Source organism: Dermacentor albipictus, chromosome 6 (assembly GCF_038994185.2).
Source record: "Dermacentor albipictus isolate Rhodes 1998 colony chromosome 6, USDA_Dalb.pri_finalv2, whole genome shotgun sequence".
In the NCBI taxonomy this organism is placed as follows: Eukaryota; Metazoa; Arthropoda; class Arachnida; order Ixodida; family Ixodidae; genus Dermacentor; species Dermacentor albipictus.
Window position 1 is genome coordinate 59,905,691 of NC_091826.1, and position 25,018 is coordinate 59,930,708.

The 25,018-nt window shown below is 48.5% G+C and overlaps 3 protein-coding genes across 7 annotated transcripts in view; 1 reads left to right on the plus strand and 2 right to left on the minus strand.

Moving 5' to 3' along the window:
• LOC139061108 (uncharacterized) overlaps positions 1-7,075 on the minus strand; it is a 37,403-nt gene extending 30,328 nt beyond the window's left edge. For both annotated transcript variants that reach the window (XM_070540653.1, XM_070540651.1), the window contains exons 1-2: positions 6,707-7,075; positions 3,998-4,175 (exon numbers count right to left, since the gene is read on the minus strand). In XM_070540653.1, coding sequence (XP_070396754.1) covers positions 3,998-4,175; positions 6,707-7,008 — 480 coding nt within the window. In that variant the 5' untranslated portion in view covers positions 7,009-7,075. The remainder of the gene's footprint in view (positions 1-3,997; positions 4,176-6,706) is intronic.
• The window catches only part of LOC139061110 (uncharacterized), a 374,269-nt gene that overhangs the window by 183,544 nt on the left and 165,707 nt on the right, over positions 1-25,018 (plus strand). The gene's annotated exons all lie outside the window — the stretch shown is intronic.
• Positions 13,712-25,018, minus strand: part of LOC139061106 (uncharacterized) — a 43,941-nt gene continuing 32,634 nt past the window's right edge. Inside the window, exons 3-5 of the mRNA XM_070540649.1 lie at positions 22,936-24,174; positions 19,898-20,218; positions 13,712-14,151 (exon numbers count right to left, since the gene is read on the minus strand). Of these exons, the coding sequence (XP_070396750.1) occupies positions 14,017-14,151; positions 19,898-20,218; positions 22,936-24,174 (1,695 nt within the window). The 3' untranslated portion in view covers positions 13,712-14,016. The remainder of the gene's footprint in view (positions 14,152-19,897; positions 20,219-22,935; positions 24,175-25,018) is intronic.

Consider the following 25,018-nt stretch of genomic DNA (forward strand, 5'->3'; position numbering starts at 1 on the left):
GGTCTCACTGTTTACAAGTGTACCAATAGACATGGCCGTGGAAGTTTGCGTCGCCGCCCTTGACGAAGACCCGACGTTGCCTGACAGATCCCCCATCGATGTGCATGACTTAGGTAGGCTACTAAAATTTTGCCTATCAAATACGTATTTCACGTTCCAGAAGAAATTTTATCGGCAAGTACATGGAGCAGCAATGGGTGCGTCGATTTCTGTCACAGTAGCCAACCTAACAATGGAGGCTATCGAAGCTCAAGCGCTGTCCTCATTTACACCGGCACCAAAAGTCTTCCTCAGATATGTCGACGACTGTTTCAGCATTTTGCAAAGGAAAAACCTTGACCCTTTCACGGCTCACCTAAACAATATACAAGCAGCAATCAAGTTCACCGTTGAAGTGGAATCCGAAGGGCAACTGCCGTTCCTGGACACCCTTGTGCAGCGAGATGGGCCAAACCTGTTATTCAAGGTGTTTAGGAAGCACACTCACACGGGCCGCTACCTAAACTACAGATCGGTGCACCCTGCTTCGCAAAAGAGGTCTGTTGTCGGCTCTCTTCTTCGTCGGGCAAAAAACGTGTGCACAACAGCGGTAGACCACATGGCGGACAATGCACTTGTGCGGAGCGAATTAATGGCTTGTGGATACCCTGAGTACGTCATTGACTCGGTAGGGCGTCAGCTGGCTCGCACAGTACCCACCCAGTCCGGACCCCCCAAAAGACGGGCTGCGATTCCGTACGTCCCCGGCATAAGCGAAACTCTTGCACGCGTCCTGCGGTCATATGACGTGCAGGCTGCGCATGTGCCCTCCCGGAAACTTAGACACGAGCTCGTGCATGTGAAAGACCCATTGGAAAAGGACAAGTTCCCAGGCGTGGTGTATGTCATTCCGTGTGCGGACTGTCGATATGTGTACGTCGGTGAAACCGGCAACTTCAAAACAAGACTTAAGCAACACATGAATGACGTCCAGAAACGACACGTTGCATCAAATGCCTTGGCCGAACACTGCGCAGCCACATCACATAAGATTAACTGGGAGAAATCTCGTGTGATTGCGAAGGAGCGAAATCATTCTTCTCGTCTTTATCTTGAGTCCCTAATCATCCAAACCACGGCGCACACTCTTAATCGCAACGAAGGCAATCTGCCGCCCATGTATGCCAGGTGCCTTAATCATGTTTTGAGACGCACATAAAAAGGGGCGCCAGCTCTGCCGCTTCTTTCATTGTGAACAAGGCTCCCGTGGGGGAGCCGAAACGTAAATAACTCTTTTAAACCATTTTTGGTCGGTGTCCAGACCTCTTCCTTTTAAGTCTGTCAAAGTCTGCGGACAAGCTAGAGAAGGCTCTGTTCGTTTTTTTTTCTTAGTTGGGTGCCCAATTGTCGCCATCCCCTTTATAAGATGTGCGTAGGATACTGGAACGTCTCCTTGTGCAGAACCATGTTAACTTGCTCCTAATATTTTAGTTTTACCTTTCCTGCTTTGCTGAATTGCTTTCTTGAGCGTGGCGCACACGCACAGGTACAATGATAGTAAAAGGGCGATCTAAGATTAGCTCTGTATCGCTCAGTTCAGGTTATCTGCTGTTCCAATCATTTCTCTTTTACTGTTTTATTTGATGTGGCTTACTTACGTAGAAATAGCGTATTTAGGTTTACCAATAGCTTATGCATTCGTCTAATAAGTATTCATTAATGTTTCAACGAAGCGCCTAAATTATGCGATATTGGTTTATGTATGTACCATTGGATGTAAGGTGCACTTATTTGATACCCATTGCTGCGAAGACCAGGAGGCCATATATTTACGTACATGCACCATCTATTGAGCTGCTTGCCTTGGAAAGGAAGCCTGCACTTCCGTTGGTGAATTAACTTTCATTTGTGTTTCAAGGCTTCACCGAAAAATGTTGGGAAAATAACGAAAAATAAAAAAAGAACCCGTTGGTCTGAGTGAACAGGCAATGAATACAAGAGGCCACAGAATGGTTGATAGTGCAATTGATACCTCACCTGTGCATGGTATTACGGGAGGGACTGGAATATACATATTTTCTGTTCCGTTTGGTCAACGTTGCCCCTGTAATCGGAAAATGTAGCGAAGCTATCCTGACGTGAAGGAGTCCGAAATGCCCCGGACGTGTATTTACAATTGCTAGTAGGTGCAGCTGGTTTGCGCGTTTCAAGCGGCACTCGACATTTCTACGCAGGCGCTAGTATGAGCGGGTGCGAAAGAGAAAATCTGAGGGCCTTTGCTCCTTGAATATGTGACTCTGCCTAGGCACTAGGAAGGATGTTTTTTATCGCCTGTTGCGTGCGTTTGTCCTCTAGACATGCCGGCATTGCGGAATGCGGTCGTGTTAGTAAGTAAGTAAGTAAGTAAGTAAGTAAGTAAGTGCTTTATTTCCCATACACTACATACGTTTGAAATATGGACACGTCTTGAGGAAAAAACCTACGTCAGCAGCTTCGCTAAGTCCTAAAACCCATTGTATGGGTTCGTTTTCGCTTCTGCGCTAGCTGCCCGCGTGCTGAGGCAGTAGGCACGGAAGCCCCATTTGGTGATCGCTTGGTCTGAAGGGGCAAGGTTCTGACTCGTGTTGTATAAGTCGCAGGCCGCTTTTTCCGTCGCGACGAAAGATTGGATTTTTTAGAGGCACTTCTCCACGAGGGCACATGTAACCGGGAAAGGGTTGCCTCAGGAGGGCATTTGAGATTATAATAAAGCAGGCGGCACAGGATCTCCAGGGCACACAATGGGTCGCAGGAGGTTTAATGCTGGAACCAGGGCAGCCCGTGGGTAGAGGCCGGGGAGCCTGAAACGTGCCAAAGGGTGTTCACATAAAAAGCTGGTTGCGCACGAAGCGGACAGCCCATCTTATACACCCCTGGCACGTGCAGGCCTCGGCGAGCCCCAACCCAAGGACCAGTCCAGCGTCTAGCTTTGGTGGTCCCATTGCCGCTTTGGTGTCCTGGAAACGCCGCCATTATAGCGAAATAATGACACGTTGTTTCAATTAGAAAGAAAAGATGATTGAATGAATGTAATTACTTCCAGCCGGCAACTCACGACGGTAAGTTCAGCACTACAGTTTCGAGACTCCTGCTGGCACGCCAAGGGCAAAACGCATACAACACGCCCTAACAAACTTCTCCGTTGTGGCTAGGCAGAGTCATATATTCAAGGAGCAAAAGTCCCCAAATTTCCTCTCGCACCCACCCTTACCCTCGCATGCGCTCAAACGTCCAGCCTCTGCGCAATTACCACACCCCGCTCTACCTACTGGCAATATCAAATACGTGCCCCGGACCTTCGAGGATAGGAACAACAGCCGAGGATAGGAAGAACTAACTGTTCTGGGAGATCATTGGTGCCAGCTAATTCATGGAAAGGGCTACACACATTTGTTTGGATACATTGTGGTGCCTTCATCCTTGAGTGGGCGGCGTATATATGGGTGGAGACTTCGCGCGAATCGACGGCAAGGATAGCGATATTTAGTAGGTGTTGGCGATGACGAGATTGGCCTTGTCACTCGCTGATTGGGCACTTTTCGAATGCTCGCGCGAGTCTGCCACCAGCTTGCTTGGTGTTCGAAATAGATATGCGAAGCTGCTGTGATCGAAGCACTCTGGTGAGACTAATGGTAAAGGGGCTCGGCGGCACAGGGGCGATAATTCCGCCATAATAATTTGCAAACTATTTACCTTCTTTTTTACACACTTCGTAGATGAAGAGGGTTTGCAGTTGCACAAGTAAAGTCGTAGCGTTCCAGTAGCATGTTGTAGTCTGAAGACGCGAGCTACAGAACGACACCGTGGTTTCTAAGCGCGTAAGTGGAAGCCGCAAAGTATAGACTTTATTGAAGGCACTGATTCGCAGTGCTTGTTGGTGAGGCTTCATGCAGCAGTGTAATAGGAAAGATTTTCCTGAACCATTGCATTGCTTATGCTCCGGCGGTCGCTGAGGTTAAATGAACGCTTTCTCGCTTACCTGGCTGAGACACTTTAGCAGCAGCGCCGACGCCTTGTCTTGCGCCCTCACCGGGTGCTTTGGTATGTGACGCAAGAGGTGACGCTTGATGACCTGTTCTTCGAATAACCTCTGGTATTTTCGCAGCGGCGACCAGTGCTCTTGCGGATGATACCGGTCCCAGCTGCTACACACGTGCCTGCACCAATGGATGGCAAGCACCAGACCATATTCTCTTTAAGCAAAATAATTTTCCGAAATGCCATTAAGTGGGCGACCAGTAAGTGAACGATGCGCGATACCGGTGACCTAATAGAAGATACGATTGCGTCTGGCACGCATTACACATATCTCCTCGTTATTACGCGTCCGGACCTTCCGTGAGCCGACACGACTTACGACGCGCCTGCGCTTTGCTCGGGAGGCGTTAGCTTCTTGATCATTAGGAAGCACATCATAACCACCACCTCGATTTGATATGCGCTTTGTGTTAGCCCCATGACGCGAGAAATGGCACTTCGTACCCGTTATCCGCTACCACAGCACTTTCTGAGCTGCTGGTGCACATGATTCGTTCCGAACCACTTTACATTATATAACAGGAAACACTGAATCAGAGAGTCACTTTGCAGGCGCTGTCGCTGGGGAAACAGACCCGGTGGAAGAAAAGAGAAAGTGATGCCACGATGGACCGCAGAAACCGGCAACATTTACAACATAGACTCTGGAAGGCCTTGCCCAAATCAGTTTTCCCGATTCTCCATAGGATGATGGAACCTACGTCGAAAGGCCACAAGAGCTGCTGTTGTCGGATTTATTACGCATGTTGTTAGACAAGGTAGGAAATGGGGTTCAGTGCGAGGTGGTTCGTTTTTCAAGCTTTGATACAGGTACTGCAAGATTTAAAGAACTAGTACTGTGACATTTCACTTCATGAAGGCTGATACGCGCAAGCGTATGGATGCCATTGTCATATAATTTGAATAGAATATGTACGGACTCTCCATGCACATTTCTGCCGTCATCGTCACCACGATGTTCCGCATAAAGTGCAAGGGCGACAACATCGTCCCCACTTGCCGTGTTCTGTTTGCACTGACTAAACAATGCGACGGCGAGCCGCCAATGGCGGCTCCATCTGGCGCGCGAGGGAGGGAAGCGGAAAGGAAGCGCGCCCGCGATGGGTGGGTAAAGGGGGGGGGGGGGTAGGCTGCAACGCGCCGAGTTTGGAAACAGACTTCAGGCTGTCGAGGAAATTCTATGCTAATGCGCCTTTCCTGATGCACCCGCAATATCGCAAGCAGCCTAGCACGCTCCTCGGGAGTAGTCTCCGGGGCATGCGAAGCCCGCGCCTTTTGTAGCGCTTGTGACAGCTCGTGCGTGGCACTTATATGACGACTTCAAGGTCGGTTGACTGGTGTTGTGCCTGCCGTCACTTGCATTACTGCGGCGTCATTCTCACTCCACGCTGGGCCATTCGATCACGCGACAAAACCTAGCACACCTTTGCGTACCCTCCTCCGCGGAGCCTCACCCGCTGTTTGCTTCCCCGCTTCGCTGAACGTCTCCTAGACTTTCCCCTTGGGGGCGTGGCTTTGCCACGTGCTCTTTAGCTCACCTAAGCGTGATCCTTCGTACTTCATCCTGCGCGCGATTCTCTCCTTCACCTCCAGGCACATTCCACCTCCAGTGCTGGCTTCCTTCGCGGCTTCAGACATCGCTTCGCCGATTTCATAAGACAGTTATAGCGGAGCGGCAAGAGGGCCCAGCGTGCCAGCGCAGAAGCCCCTGCGCATGAGCTACCGCGCATGCGCACTTTCAATGGGCGAGTCATGTACGCTACGCTTGTGCATAAAACGTAGAGGCCTTTCCATTTGATGTGCGAAGCAGATCAGTGATAATAGCACGGAAGGAAAAACAATAACGAAGATGTCTCAAAACCACGATGGTGGCACACAACTGATGACGACGGCGGTAGGAATTCGAGGACACGATGAAGATGACAATGACGATGGCGGAGACAACATAGCGACGCCCCTTCCTTTGCTCACTACTGCACATTTTTTTCGCAGTGAAGTAGTTCGACAAAAAAAATTTACGACAGCTTTCTTTTTCTTGTTTTGGGAACACATACCAATAAAAACATTATTCCATGTTTTGGAACATTGTCCTAGCCTTGGAAGCGTATATAGAGCTTCCAAGTGCGTTTCACGTGTGTCATAGAATTATCAGACGTCAAATGTGCAGCATGGCTTGCGACACAATTACCGACGTTCAAAATCGCTGTCCTTGAAAAACGACCCTCTGACAATGGCTTGTGTGTGTAAGTAGGGCGAAAAAAAAAAACGTGGTACTGGAGCATTCTTACGTGCCGCTACAGTCGGAATACAGTGGCCGTAGCCGGTAGTCGAAGCCACGACCTTGCTAAACCGTAAAACTCAATAATCATTAAACTACGGGGACTTTTACATGACACAACCCACACTAACTCCGTAGCTTTTTAAGGACACTAAAAAAAAAATCCGGCCGTGATCGGTCTCCCATAAACATTGCCACGTCTCCATCGCGTCACCCTTATACGAGTTCCAACCTCGACGTGTGGCCACCTACGTTACTTTCAGATACGTTTCGCAAACTTCCAGTATAAACTAGCAAGCACCCCCAGGAAAAACAGCGTTTGCTTGCCGTTGCCGAGGCTATCGCGTAAAGCACCCATGCTAGCGCGCTCACCGGTAGAAGTCGTCGCACGGGTGCACGCTGTGGTCGCGCGAGCGTTGCAGGTCTTCGTCCAGCGTGAAGTGGTCCCGCCGCCACGGATCGAGCCGCGTCAGGAGCAGCGCCGGCGTGGCTAGCAGCGTGGCTGTCGTGAAGAGGACGGCGAGCAGCACGAAGCAAGAGTAGCGCGGACAGGACGATGCACCTGACGTGTCCTTGACAGGAGCGCAGCGTGGGATCGCGGGCGGCTTGGGAACCGGCGCAGGACGGGGCCGAGGACACGGAGGCAGCTGCAGCGGGCTCTGGCCGCGTCGCATGCTGAGGCTGCGATTGCTCGAGTTGGTTGCTGTGCCTGTGCTGGCACGAGCGTAGCTTCACGCGCGTCCTGAGGGCTCTAATTGCAGAGGCAGAAATCCGCCGTGGTGATGATGTTGATGGACTTCATTCCTGGCTCGCACCCACTAAGGGGGACAGGCCAAGAACCGGGTGACAGAAGGTAGATATAGGAAATTCTTATTTAAATCGATGAACGTAAAAAATAGATGTTAATATAACTAGACCTGTATACGAGTGAGCAGTCCGACTAACTGGCAGGTGAATGTTAGAAGACGATACAATCAAGGAGAAAATAATGTTAAAGATAGATTTTGTGAAACCAATTTAAATGAAATGAATGCGGATCGTAGATGTGAAATGAACATACAATGATTAGCAGTGGAATTGTTTTGTTTGAGTTGAATAATCAAATACTGCGGAACAAACGTCTCTGTGACTATAGCTATAGTGTCGACGCCCCGAAGGATAATAATGCTGGTACAGCTACTCCTAATCCAATTTTGCAGAGTGGAGCTTCGAGTAATATCTGTATTTAGTGTGAGTATCGTCTGCATGATAATAATTAGTGGTTTATTGATTCAATTTCCTTGCAAATGTGGCAGAGGGGGCGTCGTCAGACTAGCCTGCTAGAGCAGCTCTTCTTCTTCTTCTTCCCCCTCAAATAAGGCACATGCATACCACGATTAAAAAGTGTCCAGTGCGTTCATAACATTTATATGTAATGCGTGTTTCAGTCAGTCAGTCAGTGAGTCAGTCAAGAACTTTACTCAAGTCCTGAGGAGTTTCAAGCCATTGGAGATCCCACGCGGGGAACACCTCCGGCAGAAACCGTAGGCGACGCCCAAGTCGGGACGGGAACGTGGTGACGCTCCGCCAGTTCTTGCGTACTTTTGAGCGCTTCTTCCCATTAAGGCTCACTGGACAGAGGTCCCTTAGGTAATACGGTACATTGGCATAGCATGTGCGACAGTGAACAGTAAAGTTCTCGGCAGTCTGGGCAATTTGCCGGGATTTCTGAATTGTAGTGGCTTACTAGGCCTTGTGACGAATACGAGTCCGAGTAAGTGTTCTCGTTCATAGAGAGTGATGTGTACAGGCTTGCTCGTGCGCGCTGAGACTATGCTTGGTAGTTAGGTTAGTAGTGTAGTTAACAAGTGAATGCTACAAAATTTCTACGGTCAATAAAACTACTATTCTTACTTCGTAGAACTGTCTACTATTTGCTATCGCAATCGATGCTTCGCCTTTCCAACTAAACTGCAACGATTTTTTCTAGAAAAACATTTCATGTTCAATAACGTGTGACCAAGCCAACGAGAGGGTTAAGGTGTCGCATGTAAATAATTTAGTTTGTATTGTTGGTGATCGTGCATGCGTATAGCGGAAGGTAAATGGGTAATTCGTCGGTCGCTCGCGCAAACCCGTAACAGCTCGCTATTACAGCAAACTGTAGCTTTAAATGAAACACTTCAATGCATCATGGCGTCTTAGCATAGCGTAAAGTGCTTTTTTCTTTTACGGAGTACTCTCAGTAGCTGGATTCTTGCTCTTCACAAGAAATAAAGTTCAGCCGAACCAACGATTAGCTTCATCCGTTCGAGTGTGTGCTGCTCAAGACCGACCAGTCCTGTTGGCTTAAGCAGTGGAGGTAGGCAGTAACACCACCCATTGCACGCGGCAGTCGTTTTCTTGTGAAAAGGGGCCGCGGTATTTCATGCTGAATTTTCTCCAGCCATGTTGACTGACCTCACAGGGGTCAGTCATTTCCCCATGTTTATTCAACATAGCCATGGTTGACCTACGCAGAAAGCTTCTCGAGATTGAAGGCATCAAACACACTATCTATGCCGACGATATAACTATATGCTACACGGGAGGCAATGACGGTCAGGTTGAGGGAGCCTTACAGGAGGCAGTAGACCCTATTGAAAGCTATCTCGAACCCATCGGTCTCAGATGCTCCCCCTTGAAGTCGGAACTTTTGCTGTATATTCCCAAGAAACGCGGTCCGAGGCCCAAGGGATGGACATCGTTAGAAGACAGGGACATTAACTTATATACAAGAAACGCTTTCCGCATACCCAGAGTCGATTCAATCAAGCCCTTGGGCATGATCGTTGAGTCAGGGGGTACAAATGGCAAGACTGTACGAAACCTAATTGCTAAAACTGAAAGTGCTGTTTGTTTAGTTCAGAGTGTATCAAATCGGCATCATGTACTCAAGGAGGATAACCTCATTCGACTAATGCATGCCTTCGTTCTGGGCCACGTTATATACGTGAAGCCATGCATTGATGGAAACGGGCAGAGCGGGATAAATTGAATGCACAGCTTAGGAACATTACCAAGCGGGTTCTCGGGTTACCCGCATACACTTGTACAGAGCGCTTAATGCAGCTTGGCATTCATAACACTCTTGAAAAGATTGCAGAGGCCCAGGAGCGCGCACAGCTAACTCGCCTCACACCAACAAAGGCAGTGAGATCCATCTTGCAGGAACTCGGATATCACCCCGATAGAGTAGCGGAGTTCTCTGACGTTCCTCCGTCGATTCGTGAGAACATTACGGTCGCGCCAATACCTAGGAACATGCACCCCTATCATAATCGTGGTAGAAGGAGGGCAAGGGTGGCCAACCTCCTTAAGCAAATACACAGTGATCAGCGACAGGTCAGCTTTGTGGATGCCGCTTCTTGTAAGGGACGTCGGGCGTTCACAATCGTCACTGTTGATCTTCGGCAAGGAATCACCAATGCTGCCTCGTTTCGGACCAGGGACTCCGAAATAGCTGAACAAATGGCTATTGCACTAGCCCTGCTGGATAGCTCACGGGATGTCATCTATAGTTATTCAAGATCTGCAGTTAGAGCATTTGAAAAAGGCACCGTTTCCAAACAGGCCCTCCGACTTATTGGGGGCAAGGCAATCATGCATCACTTCATTTATTGGTTTCCGGCACGGCAGGGTCAGATAAAGGGTGCTCCTCTCAACCTGAACGAGTGGCCTCACGGGGCTGCACGTGAACTTGCCCACCACGCTACTCTCGACCAATCGGAAGCCGACTCCCCAGAGAACAGGGACACGCCCTCCACCTACTACTATCTCAGCCGCAGAACCTACTTTCTTCCTCATCCGCGCCTCAATAGAGCTCAAGCATTAACGCTCCGTGTAATACAAACGAATACCTATCCGAATCCGTCGTTCTTACATAAAATCTATCCGGATATTTACACCAATGCTAACTGCCAATATTGTAGAGATATAGCCACGTTAGACCATATGCTCTGGCGGTGTGCCCGGTCACGCTCTGTCATCGCTAACAGCTCGGCCAGATGGGAGGCGGTTCTCGGCAGCCCTCTTCTGGCTGACCAACTCTGGGCTGTCCAGCAGGCCCACGATGTGGCCGAGAGGCTCGGCCTTCCGGTTCCCACCTGGGAGCGGCCCACTTCGTGAGGACTCACGATCTGCAGGACTTCTTTAAAGTTTCACAATACCATACCATACCATACCCTGTTGATATTTGTAGACTTACTTCGCATGAATTCTTCAAGCGTTTCGCGCAGAATCATTTTGTCGGCCTTTTTTCAGCAGGTTCACTTCCCCTATTGTCTACAAATAGCGATCCTGCACTTGTATATAGAAAACGCGTCATTTTCTTGAAGCGCGTGCAAGTGTGGCTCACTGTCTCTGCAGGATTATTTTAGTGGCCCGCATTCAATCCGTGTCTTGCTTGTCATTTTCAAATAACTTTCTTCGATATGCCAGCCGGAGCGTCATCTAGCATCGATGGTACCGAGCCGAACATATACCTTCGGAATCAGCATATTCGTCGAGCTTGTCATGCGCTCAACGAAATATACTCGAAGGGGTGTTTGCATATGACTATTGCGGCTGAAACACTTGCTCTGCACGGTGAAGTGCAAGGTCACGTTTCTCGGAAATCTCGGGGTATCACGGCGTGGGAACCGGTGAAATGTTCGTTTCTGGCTGTTATTTTGGTGGCCGACCTTACAATTCGATCCGGAGCATGTTATGATTTCCGGCTAGTTTTGTTCGTTGCAGGAACACTTTCTCTGTCTCGGAGCCTGAGAAGCTTGGTATTCACAAACATCACCTAAAGTATTCACTCCTTTCCTGAAACACGTAGGTAAATTACGGGAAGTCGGAAAACTATTGCGACTGCGACCACAGCGCACCCTGCGTTCTGCGCACGCACAGATCATATAACTGACCGCTTTAGAAAATGACTCATTGCCGCAAGAAACGTCACACTCTTATGCCCCTGTCAAGCGGGCAAGTTAAGTGCACTTAGGGAGAGTGCACTCGGTTTTAAGTGTAATTAACGTCACAGGTGGAGTGTACTCGCTGAAGAGTGAACTCTAGTTGGAGTGCGTTCACGGAACGCCCTTTGCTGGTCGAGTGCGTAGCCTCGGTGCCAGCGGTTTCAACGATACAACATGTAATGCATAGAAAAAGGACACAGAAGTTCTTTCTAGCTGTTGAACAGCTTTTAAGAAATCAATCAGAACAGACCTCGGTGATATTGTGTTCTAGCAGGATCAAATGCCGCCTCGTCGCATGCCACCATCTTGTTCTGGATTGGCTATGCCTTCGTCTTCGCCGGCCTTCACTTGCAACACTCGTATAAAATATTTTCCTTTTCTATTGGGTAAATATAGATTAAGGTTGATTTTTTATTTATAATACAACTAAAGCAGTCACGTTTTAGAAGCTTTCTTATTTTAATTTACATCTTCAAAAAAACGTATTATTTTGCGGCCATTTCTTTTTAGTGCGGGTGCGCTCTGTTTTCCCGTTTAGGACCGCGTAGCGTAAGGTGTCGCTCAAGGTCCCGAAGTGCACTCCCCCTAAGTGCACTTAACTTGCTCGCTGCAGAGGGATATTATACTCTCGCTCACCATACGTGAACCACGTTCTTCCAAGGTTTAACCTGAAAGCACTTTATTAAGCACAGGCGCCCAATCACAACATGGTAAGTAGCAGAGGACGCGCGCTTCGCAGCAGACCCCTGACCGCAGCGCCACTCTTTGCTGTAACGATGCGGAGAAGCAGTGCACTACGCCGGTTGACACACCTACCCATCTAGCCACCGTGACGGTTGTGGCAATGACGGTGGCGCACAACTAAGGCATTTGCGCGAGCATTCGTGCAAACTTAAATAGCGATTCCTAAACTACAGTCACTTCAGAACAAAGCTAACTCTAGAAACGTAGATTCATGGGACGGATTAACTTGCACAAGCTTTGCTAAGTGCTGCTTATATATAGTCTAAGTTACACTTGCGCGTACCCCTTCTCTCAAATACACACCTGTTTTTCTTGTTAGTCTATAAATAATCTGCCACAAGACATGCTATGCTCCAAACACAATGAAACCCTTGTTTAGAAGTTGGAAAGCTTTTTACCATCTATTGTAATTACTTTTAAATACGACTTTTTATATGCATCTTTCTTGTTTGCAGATGCGTATGTTTGTTCATAGATCTATTTCATATATTAGTGTTGCTCCTGAGTTTAGGTTTTTTTTTACTTTACTGTAACCCCTCTATGCGGTGCCTGGAGCGGGTTCCTAGGAAGTGAATAAAAATTATTTGCATATGCAGTCTTCATGCCAAGACAACAATTCGTGAGCGTGAAGCGTTGATTCACGTTCAAATGCCCTTCGAAAAAGGCATTTCAAGTTATTTTGACATTAGGCATCCTCTCACACTTGATTGCGGAGTGCTCAGGTTATACAATACTGGTTTGTATTTCCCTGTTTGTTTTACGCGACCGATAATCTTCCTGATGAAAAGGGCGTCTGTACCTCAAGAAGAAATATTTTTTGTCGTTGCTATCTGTATAGCACGCGCCAGCGCACTCTTTACCAACATATGCATTAAAATCCCATAAATTAAAAAAAAATACTTTCAAACAGGCTTATCTGGTATGTGGCAGATATCTCTACGCCCTGCGTACTCACTCGAAAGGTTCCACGTCGTTTTCCTCCTCCTTCTAAGTCGCATCAGATTCCTGTGCCCTCTCAGCTCTGCACATGGGAAAGTGAAAGCTGGACCCGTTCCCCGCGAGAGCCTCACACTACAGCCTCCGTTGGAGGAAGGAATAATTTCTGTCATACACATCAAGCTTTGTCGCCCATGTGCACCAGACCGACTGCATGCGAGAGAATAAGCATATTTCCAATTGCCATGACGGGTGTGTTCGTATTTACTAAAAAAAAAAACCTTAACAATATAGAGTACACTGAAATCGCGGCATGTACACCACGGATTTGCAATGAAAAGCGCGTGATCATCCTTCAAGGGAATTCATTGGGTGCGCAAGTGAGCTGCAATGCATGCTCGCATGACATTCTACTCTTTATCACGTATCGTCGAAAAAGGGATGTCATAAAGTTCACGTTAACACTTCGCACATCCAATGCACAAGCGTTTTTATAACCCAAGCTGCTTGAACTGGTAAAGAAAGTGACCCCCTTTGCTCCGATAGGTCAAGCAGAAAGGCGCGTTTATCCGGCGATTGCAGTGCAAAAGCTGAAAAGTGCGCGCTGTATCTACAGGCAGTCATCACATGAAGTTCGCGTGTACTTTAGGTTGTGGCAAAAAGTAAAAGGATCAGGAACAAGTTCCCGAACAACAACAACAAAAAGAAACTGCTAGAGAACTAAATTTCACAGAATATTTGCGATTAGACACGTTCGAAACAACTCAATGGGGGCTAAAATGCAGTTCACAATAAGCTTTCTGCATGTCCTTAGAAGAGTGGTCGTCGATCAGACTGCACACTGATTCCTAAGCTGCTCCTTTAAAAACGCTAAACAGTCCTACAAACAACATTTGCAAATTGCGCGACATTCTATGCATTATCTATAATAATAGCGGCAAATTTCAAGAAATGGGGGAGCATGGTACAGTCTTGAAGAAACCTTGCTCATTGTTCATAGACGCAACAGTTCGGCGCTTAGTTTCACTACGGTGGTGCACTGCGTGTGGGCCAGGTTGGTTCGGACCAAGTGAAGTTGGTCACCAGTCGATGGTGTGGCTTACACTGGAAGGCTCGCCGGAACGCTGCTACTGCCGGTAGAGCCAAGTTACAGACGGCGCTCTGCGAAAAAAAGAAGGTGATAATGAGACAGAAAAAAAACTGGCAGTCTCGCCAGAGCGGTGAAACATTGGCAGCTATAACAAAGCATGAGCAGGGTCCTTCAATATTTTTCAAGCATTGAAGCACCACGGTTTAACGTTGCGCTTGCCGAACTTGGTGAATCGCAGCACGCAAGGCATCTGCCGCAGTGGCTTAGCGGATATATTGTGTTGTGCTGCTAAGCACGAGGCTGCAGGGTCAAGCCCCGGCCATGGCGGCCACAATTCGACGAGGGTGAAATGAAAAAAAAAAAAAACACGCGTGTGCCGTGCATTGTGGGCCCAGTAAAGAAGCCCAGTAAAGAAACCCTGGTGGTCAGAATTAATGAGGAGTCCCTCCACTACGGCGTGGCTCATAATGAAATCGTAGTTTTGGCACGTAAAACCCCAGAATTCAAAGCACGCAATCAAACTCGTGCTGGTTCTCATGACTTCTCACAACGCTTGAATATAGGCCTTATGCTGACAAGGAGACATATACGTTAAATAAGTTTGTGCGTTCAGCGTCACTTACGGCCTGATTTTTTACAACTTACAAAAAAAAGGGAAAAATCTCTATATTGCGAATTAGTGTAGTGCGGCAAAGGCACCTCTCGTTCTCGCCGGTGCTACGTGAAGGCACTCGTCTCGTTCATCTCATAAGATCCCAACAAAGAAAGACACCAAGGACAACACCGGGGGAATCACTTGTATTTACTAAATGAAAGTCAAGAAAATATAAATAAATGGAATTGAAAGCGCCTGAAAAAACGTACCGCAAGTGGGAATGATCCCACGTCTCCGCATTACGCGTGCGATGCTCTACCAATTGAGCTACCACGGCGCCGTCTTCCCATTCACTTTCGGGGGTATTTATGCGGTACTACTAGAACTAACCCTTGGAGTGTTAGCCAGAGCCACCAATCACCGCCGCTAAGGTCCGTGGGTGATCGCGCTTGCTAACACTCCCAGGGTTAGTTCTGTAAGTGGCACACACACACACACACACACACACACACACACACACGCACACACACACACGCACACGCACACACACACACACACACACACAAACACACACACACGCACGTACGCACACACGCACACACATACATACACACATACACACACATACACGCACCCGCGCAAGCACGCACGCATGCACGCACGCACACACACACACACACACACACACACACACACACACACACACACACACACACACACACACACACACACACATATATATATATATATATATCATCTTGTGCCGCATGCGCCTACTGAGCAATGAGACCTGGATACTGTAGATTAAACGCGCTTGCGCAAGAAGTCCAATTCAGCATCAAGTGAAGAGATAGAAGCCTCACATATGCCAGCATCTGTTCTTCTTAATAAGGAAGGCTTCCAGTGCAAGTCAACAAGACGTGTTGCTGCTCCTGTCCAGAATTATCTTAATTCTCCTTCGCATCTTAATTCGTCCATTCGCGCACGGTTCACGTTATATTGAAAACGAGGGAGCTCTCCCAAATCAAGTTGTTGCTCATACATTACTCTCCTCGTGGCACAAAGGCAACGCGATTACCTCCTCCAGAGCTACGTTGTGGTGTCGCAACACAAGGCGGCTGCGTAGCAGCATTCCCTCGCACTGCGCCAGAAACACCCGCCTTGATAGCTCAATGCGTGTCAGAACGCTCGCCCGATGAGGAGCGTGCCAGCGGCATCGCAAGCGTCGCATCTCGATGGGGGACGAGACCAGATGGAAAGAAAACCACCGGTGTTCGTCAGCCCCCAAAAAAGTATTGAGTTTATTTACGTTGCCGTTCACTGTCTGCTCCACCATGGCGCGATGTGCGAGCAGGTGCTCCGGAAGGAAGGAACAGTGAAGTATGGACACACGATGCTCAACACAAACGCTCCGTGGATGTCCTTCCTAGGATATCAATGCTACACCGACACCAAACATCCTGAATCCTGCAACGCACACTGCGATAAGAGAAGACCAAAAGAGGTGCGCGAACGTACTCGAAATCCGACGCCGCAACCAACACAATTATGTCACCTCAGAGCAACGGCAACGGGTGAGGCGGCCGTGGCAGCACCTGACTCACAACTCTTGCGCAGATACCACAACGCCCCAGGAGCAACGGCGCTCTAAACTCAAGCAATCGATAACACCACAACGCATCACGACGACACTAACGACATCCATATGCTATCTCATAACAAAGATGCCGTATGAAAATCTACGAGCGATGCACCACCGGCGCATAATGAAGACATCCTCAAAAGACCAGATTATATCAAGCTACATGTTAGTGCTTACTGTGAATTGGGCGCCTGCACATCAGGGAATCGGTGGAAATGCCAGAGCGAACGCGTTGTGCCGCGACTGCAAATACTCGGGTCCTTCGATCCCCTAGCCAACCACAAGCTGTACTTACATAGAAGGAAATTACAGATCGAAAGGAAAACGCTACTTCAGGAACAACCAGACAACCACGACACCCTCCCAAGTACATCCAGAATGCCAACCAGGGTTACTACAACGTAAAGCTATTCCAAACTTTTGTATTCCATTTCTACGAGCACCCCTCCAGGTTAGGTAACAAAATATTACAGCCACCAACTGTGTGTCACGGCACGTCAATAGAACCGCGAAAACGCCCCATGTGATATATGTACACACTGATTAGGCATCTATAAATCGGACGAAAAAAAGTAATAATTTTTTATTCGACGCCTGTTTTTGTCATTAGCGAGAAAGGCGGTGTTTGACAAATCGCGATTGGTCAAACATTTTCAGGCTAGGCCCATTTTACCTGTCTGTCACGCGACGTCACAAAACCACAAAAATTCACCACCTCAAAGTGGCGTGCACGCTTTAAAGACGCATTAATATGCGGAAGAAAACTGAAAGTTTTTCTGAGTAGGTGGAGACTGCCCCGCTCCATAAGGAATTGAAGATGGCTGCCTGCCGATCGCTGTGGCACTGGCTACTCGTAACTGCCGCAAGCATGGATATATTTGAGTATAATTTAAGATTTTGCGCGGCAGTATGACGTTAAAGAGACCTTGCGGTGCGTATACGACATCACTCTGTCAACTGTACTTCGGTGAGCATCCGTTTTCGCAGTATGTTTAACCCTTCCGTTGCACGCTGCCGCGATTTTCGACCAGTCCCCGCAATTTAAATAACGGGAAGCGTACCAGTCACAGACGCCGGCACCTCCCTGCTTATCCTGCTATCTACCTTCACTGCGCTGGTTCGTACCTATCAAAACCCTCTCCAGTTCTGCGTGCTCCTCGCCTCTTTTCCACCAATTATGTAAGAAAATCTGCTCAATACAGCCAATGCTATTCGCTTTGAAAGCGAAAGAACGTGACAACCTAGAAAGAGGAATCGCGTTTGGCTGACTTTTTTCAAACAACGCTGCGCGTTAAAGCCCGATGCTTGCGTTGGTGGTTACGTAAATTTGACGTCAGGGGAGTGAAATAAAAACAGATTGGAATAGATTGACGTTATAGGGCCCCAGACGCCAAGCAGTAGTCGTGAGGGAAGCACAAATCGGTACACTGCTAAGTGAAAATCACAAACACCATTTTCATAGACTAAAACGTACACGCATGCTCAAAATGCTCAAATTGTATTGGCATGCACCAACAACGAACACATCATTTGCGAACGCCCAGCCACGCCACTGTCTTTCCAGACTTAACACATATCGTTTGCCTGCTTTCACACTATTAATGCTCATGCATTAAGAAGTTGCCCGTTTCGGCCATATGGCGAAGGATTGACAGCGATAGCAAGGTACAGCGCTGCTCTTGTGCTCTTAAGACGGTGTAACTACATATATGTGGGTGCGACGTGACTCGAAGCAGCGCGCAAAACAACGAGATTTAGTAGATATTTCCTGCCAGCTAACAGGCGTTTTAGAACGCAAGCGCCATGAGCGGCGCCAGTGATCTTGCAGGTGCCGAACCACGATACTGCTCTAGAGAAGACTCACGGCAAACCGTCGGCAATAGTCTGCGACCAGGGAAAGTTGAAATTCGTAAAGAACACTGGCGACAGTAAAGGCGGAATTGCACACCACTTTCCGATTTCGATCTCAATATTATTTGGCAGATATTATTGACTGACAATAAAAAGCAAATGCTGCGAATGATTTGTTTTAATGCTATTCATGACGCTCATCAATAGCCAAAATTTTGATGAATATATGGGTGAGGACCATTAATCTTCGTAAGAGCAGTTTTGAATTTTCAATGTAATGCCATCTAACCAGCATATCAATTGAATTCATACGGGCCACCAAATCTACGCCGATGCCACCAGTGACTATGACGGCGAAAATTCACCAGGAGTGTCCATATAATCGTTATCTCAATAAGTTTATAAAATATGCAAGCTCAACTACAGACATCGGCGTAATGAAATGTACGAATCGTTGCTTCACGAGACACCGGCTAATGAGGGAAGTGGCCATACACGTGTGTCTTTAGTGCACGAGGGTATCGTCGGGCTTGCCGCATCAGCGGACGTGTTCTCGGACAGCCAGTTTCGGTGATACTATCGCCTTCACGTAATAGAATGCTCAACCCGCCAACCTGCCTACACCTGAGGGCGGAGGCGCCAGTATCGCCGAAAGTGATCGTGCCAGAGTACGTGCCCAGATTAGACACAACGGTCGTGACCATGGCCCCATCCGAAGCCATGGCTTTAAAAAAAATAACTGAGGACACCTAAACCATTATAGGTTCTCAATACGGAAGGATTCAAATCTAGGTGAACGCCACTGACCGGTACTTCGAGTCTTGCTGATCGAGTGATGTATTATATATAGCGGTACTTGCTGCCGGAACAAGCAAGAAGTAGCAGCCCTGCGGCGCTGGCTCGGGCACGGCCGGCTGGCTTCCTAAAAGTGAGAGCGAAAGTGACGTGGCGTTGCGGAGATGCACTCTCCCCTAACGCGACGCCTGTCCCTCTTACCTGGCAGTACGTGTTTCCTTTCGCCCGCTCTGCTACGTCAAGTCTCGCTCGTGACATGGCGTCACAGCCAATTCATTTCTTTGGGCGTCGTTTAGTTGCTGCAAACAACAGACGCAGGCTTTCTTGCTCAATGGGCCATTTTACGCTGCCGCATAAATAAAACTGTGAAGCTCATTCGCAGCTCTTGCTCCAGGAAACGCAACAGCGTTGTAAACAGCGCGGTTAAAGGGCAACGCTCATAGAACAAGTCGCACGTGCGCGTCGAGCTCACACACGACGCACTTCACTGATTCTTCGGCATGGTTTTCCTCTCTCGCGGCCACCGAACGAAGCCTCGGCTACTTCCCATTCGTGACTACAGATAACGGTACTTGTCGTTGACCCGCCAAAAACGGCGAGATAGTGAGATACAACATAAAAACCGACTTCACTGGCAGAAAAATGCGTAGCTTAAAAATCTCGTCCTCCTTTCCGGGGACGCATTGCTGTAGCCTATCCGTACAGCCTAATGTGCTATTAAAGACCGCCGAATGTCGGTCTGTTTCTGAGCCGCCAGGCTATGCAGACCCGTTCTTTAGCACGTGAGACCAGAAGTTTAGAAGGAGCTTCAGTTTGAAGCAACCAAAAGAAGTGGACACCTCTAAAACGGCACGTCCTTAAACCAAGCTGGGCTCCCACCTGTCTGTTTCAATGACACTGGGGAGATAATGAACAGCTGCTCTTCTCAACGCACCTGAAAAATTGTGTCGCCAGTGCCACCGCACTGCGAAAAACACCGGACGAGGAAGTACAGCTGGTCCTGAGGGATGCCGCGGAAGGTTTGCCGTCTGTCCGCGGACGTCGCCTCTTTTGCCACCCTTGCGAACGCCTGTGCCTCAGGCAGACGCGGGATGTTGCTGGCGAACAGCGCTGCCAAGCTGGCAGCCCTGAGCTCTCGCCACGCGGGCGGCAAGTGGTAATCGAGAAACCCGCTTCGCTTGAGCAGCGCGTCGTAGTCCCGCAAGTCCGTGACCAGCAGTTGGAGCTGGCGGAATATCGGGTTCGCCAGGTCGTGCTGCGGACGTCAGAACAAGTGCGCCCCATGAGTCTCGTTTATTTCTTCGCCTATACGTAGGTTGCAGTTTGTACGAGGGTAACATCCATTAGGACTTTTGAAAAAGGCACTCTTTTGAGGCATAGCACTGCGCAGACGCACAAACAGCATTGATGTTATACTAGAATGCTATAACACGAAGACAGGACATAGAATGCCCGTGACGATGTCTTGTAGCGTTGCACTATAACGCGTTATAAAACATAACGCACTGCGCCGTCCTATGAAAGAATGAAAGCCCAAAGAAACAAAAAATACCGTATAGTTTCAACAGCACAGATCTGTGGTCCTCGCTTCAGGACAATGACATCAAATGTTAGGTCATCCTTCATTATTCTGTTCAAAGACACACACAATGCATGATTTCGTGCTTCCCATGGTCACCCTGTAGGGCGCTATGCCGTAAAGCTATTCCAAAGTTTTTCACTTCCATTTCTGAAGTCAGCCGTGGTTGCTCAGTGGCTATGGTGGCGAGGCTGACAAGAAGGTCGCGGAATCGAATACCGCGAAAACCGCGATCTGATTACGAAGCACGCCGTAGTGAGGGAATGCGAACATCTAGAACACCTGGGGTTTTTTAAGGTGCAGCTAAATCTATGTACACGGGTGTTCTGGCATTTCGTCCCCATCAAATCGTGGCCGCCGTGGCTGGGATTTCGATGGGGGCAAAACCACATGTGTATTGAGATTTCGGTGCACGGTAAAGAACCCCATGTGGGCTAAATTTTCAGAATACCTCACTACGATGTGTCTCATAATGAGATCGTAGTTTTGGCACGTCAAATACAATAATTTTTTTTACCGATTGGTCAAACATTTCCGGAGTCCCTCACTTCGGCGTGCCTTCTAATCAGATCCTGCATTTGGCACGTAAAACCCCACAAATTATTTATTTTATTTGTCATTATTGTTATCTGAATAGTTATCTCAATTGTTAACTCAATCCAGCGTGAGCACTCTCTGTCGGAACGCTGGCGTGAGGGGTAGCGGCTGCAGCGGCGAGCGTATTCCCCTTCTTCCTGCTTCTTCCGTCATCGCGAACCATGTGCGTGTGAACACAGCGTATACGAAGCCATCTACTGTCCAGCGTCCGCTAGCTTTCGAACTCACCACGATTACCTCCAAGATAAGACGCGCGCATCCACGCTTAACCATGCCATTCGCAGCTGCGGCCGGAATCAAAGCGGAGACACGCAATACCCTGCCGCCCCTTTTCAACTCCCTCCTAGCGCCCGCACATCTCACCGCTCACCCCTCCTCACATCAAACACATCCTCTCTCACTTTACGCGTGCGACAAGTCGGCACGCACCCACCAAACACCCTTCTCAACCAAATTTCGCTCGCGTTCTCTACTACCTACAGCGTACGGCTGCTATATTATCGCACTGTGACTTTATACGGAACATCACGGCGATGCCATTTAAGATGTAAAAGCGCTGCAGTGTCGATATATTTGCAATAAAAGAAAACCAACATTGTCACTAGGGCACTGAGGGTTGGCTTGTCATTGTTTTGATTACAAGGTTGTCTCCTCGTTAATAACGTCTCGCCAGTGCTTTCCAGCTACCTTCTCATGGTTGCTGCAGCACTGTGGCCAGAATTTCTTAACGCTATTCATGGTGATCCAACAGCAGCGCTCCTCGGTTTCTCCCATAGGCTTGTGAGAATTAAGGAGAATTATCCCTGGGGGCGCTTGAACCGAGACGTCACTCATTACATCAAGACATGTCTAGACTGTCAACGCAGCAACACACTGCCTACAAGGCCGGCTAAACCACAAAAGACAATCGGGCCACCTTGTGAACTGTTCCAGCAAATTGGGGGGACTTTATTCGACCCTTCCTGGGAGTCGGAGTGGTAGGGGCAGCTATAAGTGGATAAGGGTATATACGGGCTATAAGGGTATATAGGCAGCTATAAGTGGATCTTCATGGCAATTGATTACCTTGCCCACTACGCCGAAACAAAATCCTTGCCCGAATACAGTTCGTCCAAAGTGGATATTATCCTGCTAGAACATGATACTCCCGAAGTCCTCTTCATAGAAAGAGTAAGGACTTTCACAGCGCAACTTACATGAGCGATTCTGCAGTAGAACCTGACAAGTTCCCGGAGGAGAACAGCCTGCCACACGCAGACGAAGGGTCTTACAGAACGTCAGAATGAGGCCCTCACCGATATGTTTGCAATGTATGTCGACGTCGAACAGAAGACGTGAGATGTCAGCGTTTTGTACACAGCATTCGCAACCAACACAGCAGTGTCATAAGAGCTCAGATGCTAGAGTGTGTAAGCGCGACTGAACGAGGAGGTAGACAGAAATATACACACAGAGAGAGTGCTCGTCCACGTTCAGTCGCGCTTACAAACTTTATCATGAATTCAAACCAACTAGCCCGCCAACGTGTTTTAACTCAGGTGGAGCCTTTCCATCTCGTCAGCGCAAGTAACTCGGTGTCGTGGAATGACGCTATGCTCATTGTTGTTCCGCTCAAGCCTAATATATTCTGACTCAGTCGCTCGCTCGCTCGCTCGCTCACTCACTCACTCACTCACTCACTCACTCACTCACTCACTCACTCACTCACTCACTCACTCACTCACTCACTCACTCACTCACTCACTCACTCACTCACTCACTCACTCACTCACTCACTCACTCACTCACTCACTCACCTTGAAGTGCTCGTCGAGGTAAAGAATAAATCGTCCCAGAACAACGGCCTCCTTGCAGATGAGGGTGGCTACGAAGGCGGCAAGGACAGGCAATGGGTGCCTCAGATCGAAGAGTGGTGGCGTCCTCAGGAAGTTATCGATCACGACTTCTCTGGCCACGAGAAGCCGGTACAGCCTAGATGTAGCGATGCCTGGCGTGTGAATGACTGTCAGCCTGGGCTGGTGCAGCGACTTCTTAAATATGCGAATACCTGTCCTGCATATACGTATGTACAGGTCGAAGAACCCTGATTTTGCATGAAAGGGCACGTAGGCATAGGCGCGGTCCACAGTGTCCCATGTCAGAGTCATATTCCATGCATTCAGTGTAAAGCGAGACACGATTGCTGAAAAGAGGTTCGTGAAAGCTTCGCCATATACCGTGCCCAATTGATCGAAGGACAGTGTGGTGAGGCGAAGCATTTCCCACGTGTAGGTCTTGTCACCGCCGCCATCGTATTCAACCTTCCACTTGGCGAGCGGTAAGGTGACCTCAAGCGCCTGCATGCACTTGTGATGCCGGAAGCTTCGTTCGAAGGACGCAAGACCGATGTCCTCCAGCATGCGTGTTGTGAGGTAGTTCGAGACGTAAGGCAAAAGCAACCATACAGTGTAAGCGCCGAGGTAGAGATTGAAGTTCTCAGTTAAATTGCTGTGGCCTAAGTGGGTTGAGTCCAGCTCAGCAAATAGATCTGGTTGCAAGTTCACAATCTCGTCTTCGGGCCAAAGCTGCGAGTCGTCTGCAAGGTGGCCGTTGATGGCTCGGCGAAGCTCGGGATCGCTGAGGTCAAGGTACGCGGGAACCGCGACCGGGTTCCAGAAGAAGTTTACCTGGTCGGTAATGTCAAAATGCGTGGTTGTTACGGTGTGGATCATACTCGAATAAGACTGCCCCGTGCCGCCCACAATCTCTGCGCAGCGTCGCAGGTAGGCGCTTTGCTTCCCTGAGCGTATGAGCCATTCAAGGTGGACCATCCACTCAAGGCTGCGGTCATCGAAAGTTGTGTAAATAATATTCCGGTTCGGGTGCGATGGATGGCGACCCACGAAAAAGGCCCAAAATATGGGCATACCGAAGTGCAAAGACGACTTGACGAGCGTTCCGAGCAGCTGACGTCTCGACGCCGGTGTCTTGTGCGGCCAGGAAAGGCCTAGTTCCAGCAGAAATTTCTGGAGAGTCCACGAGCTGTCTCTGCCTTTCTGCAACTCGAAATGAGAGAAAAGATTCCAAATTTAATCACGTGTGCATCGCACGCACCTAACTGAACAATCCGTAGCCATGGTTCTGAGTTCAATAGCACTGTTGACTTCAGCGAATCGAACGGCGCTCGTTAGGTAGACAGCGTGAATTTGGGACACGATGTTTTTCATTCACTAGCACATATTTTCTAAGCTAAAAAGCAATTCAATTTTGAACAATGTATCGCCACTTCACATTTCCTAGACATGTCGCCTTCACCATGAAACGTACAGTGAGCAGTGAAATTTCAGGCTGCACTGTATAGGTTACTGCATTTGTTGAAGATAGCGAACCAATGCTCTACACGTGTGACCAGGCCAGTTGCCTGGTGCGCCTCGCTGTGACGGATATAGTGGAGTCTCAAAATGCCACACTTTCGTCCGAAAGATGGAGCATCGGTTGCGATAGAAAATCAGTGGACGAAGTAGTATACGAAGTAAGGATAGTAGATGTGTCGGCCGTATGAACTCGTAAATATTTACATACTAACTAATCTAACAAGTATGGCGTCACGGGCGCACCGGCAAACAGAAACACATCTCACTTGAATAGCGTGGACACTCGCTGTCGAAACGCTGGTGCGAGGAAGCTCAGTCGCAGCAGTAAGTGAAGTGATCATTGTGCTGCCTCTCGCTTTAACAAGAACTAAGTGGAGAGAACTGCAGAAAACTGCAGAAATTTGCAGAAAACTAATATTTGACAGTCTCGGAAGAGAGCAGCAGTTTACGATAGGTAGCGAGGCACTGGAAGTGTTAAAGGAATACATCTATACTTAGGACAGGTAGTGACCCCGAATCCAGATCA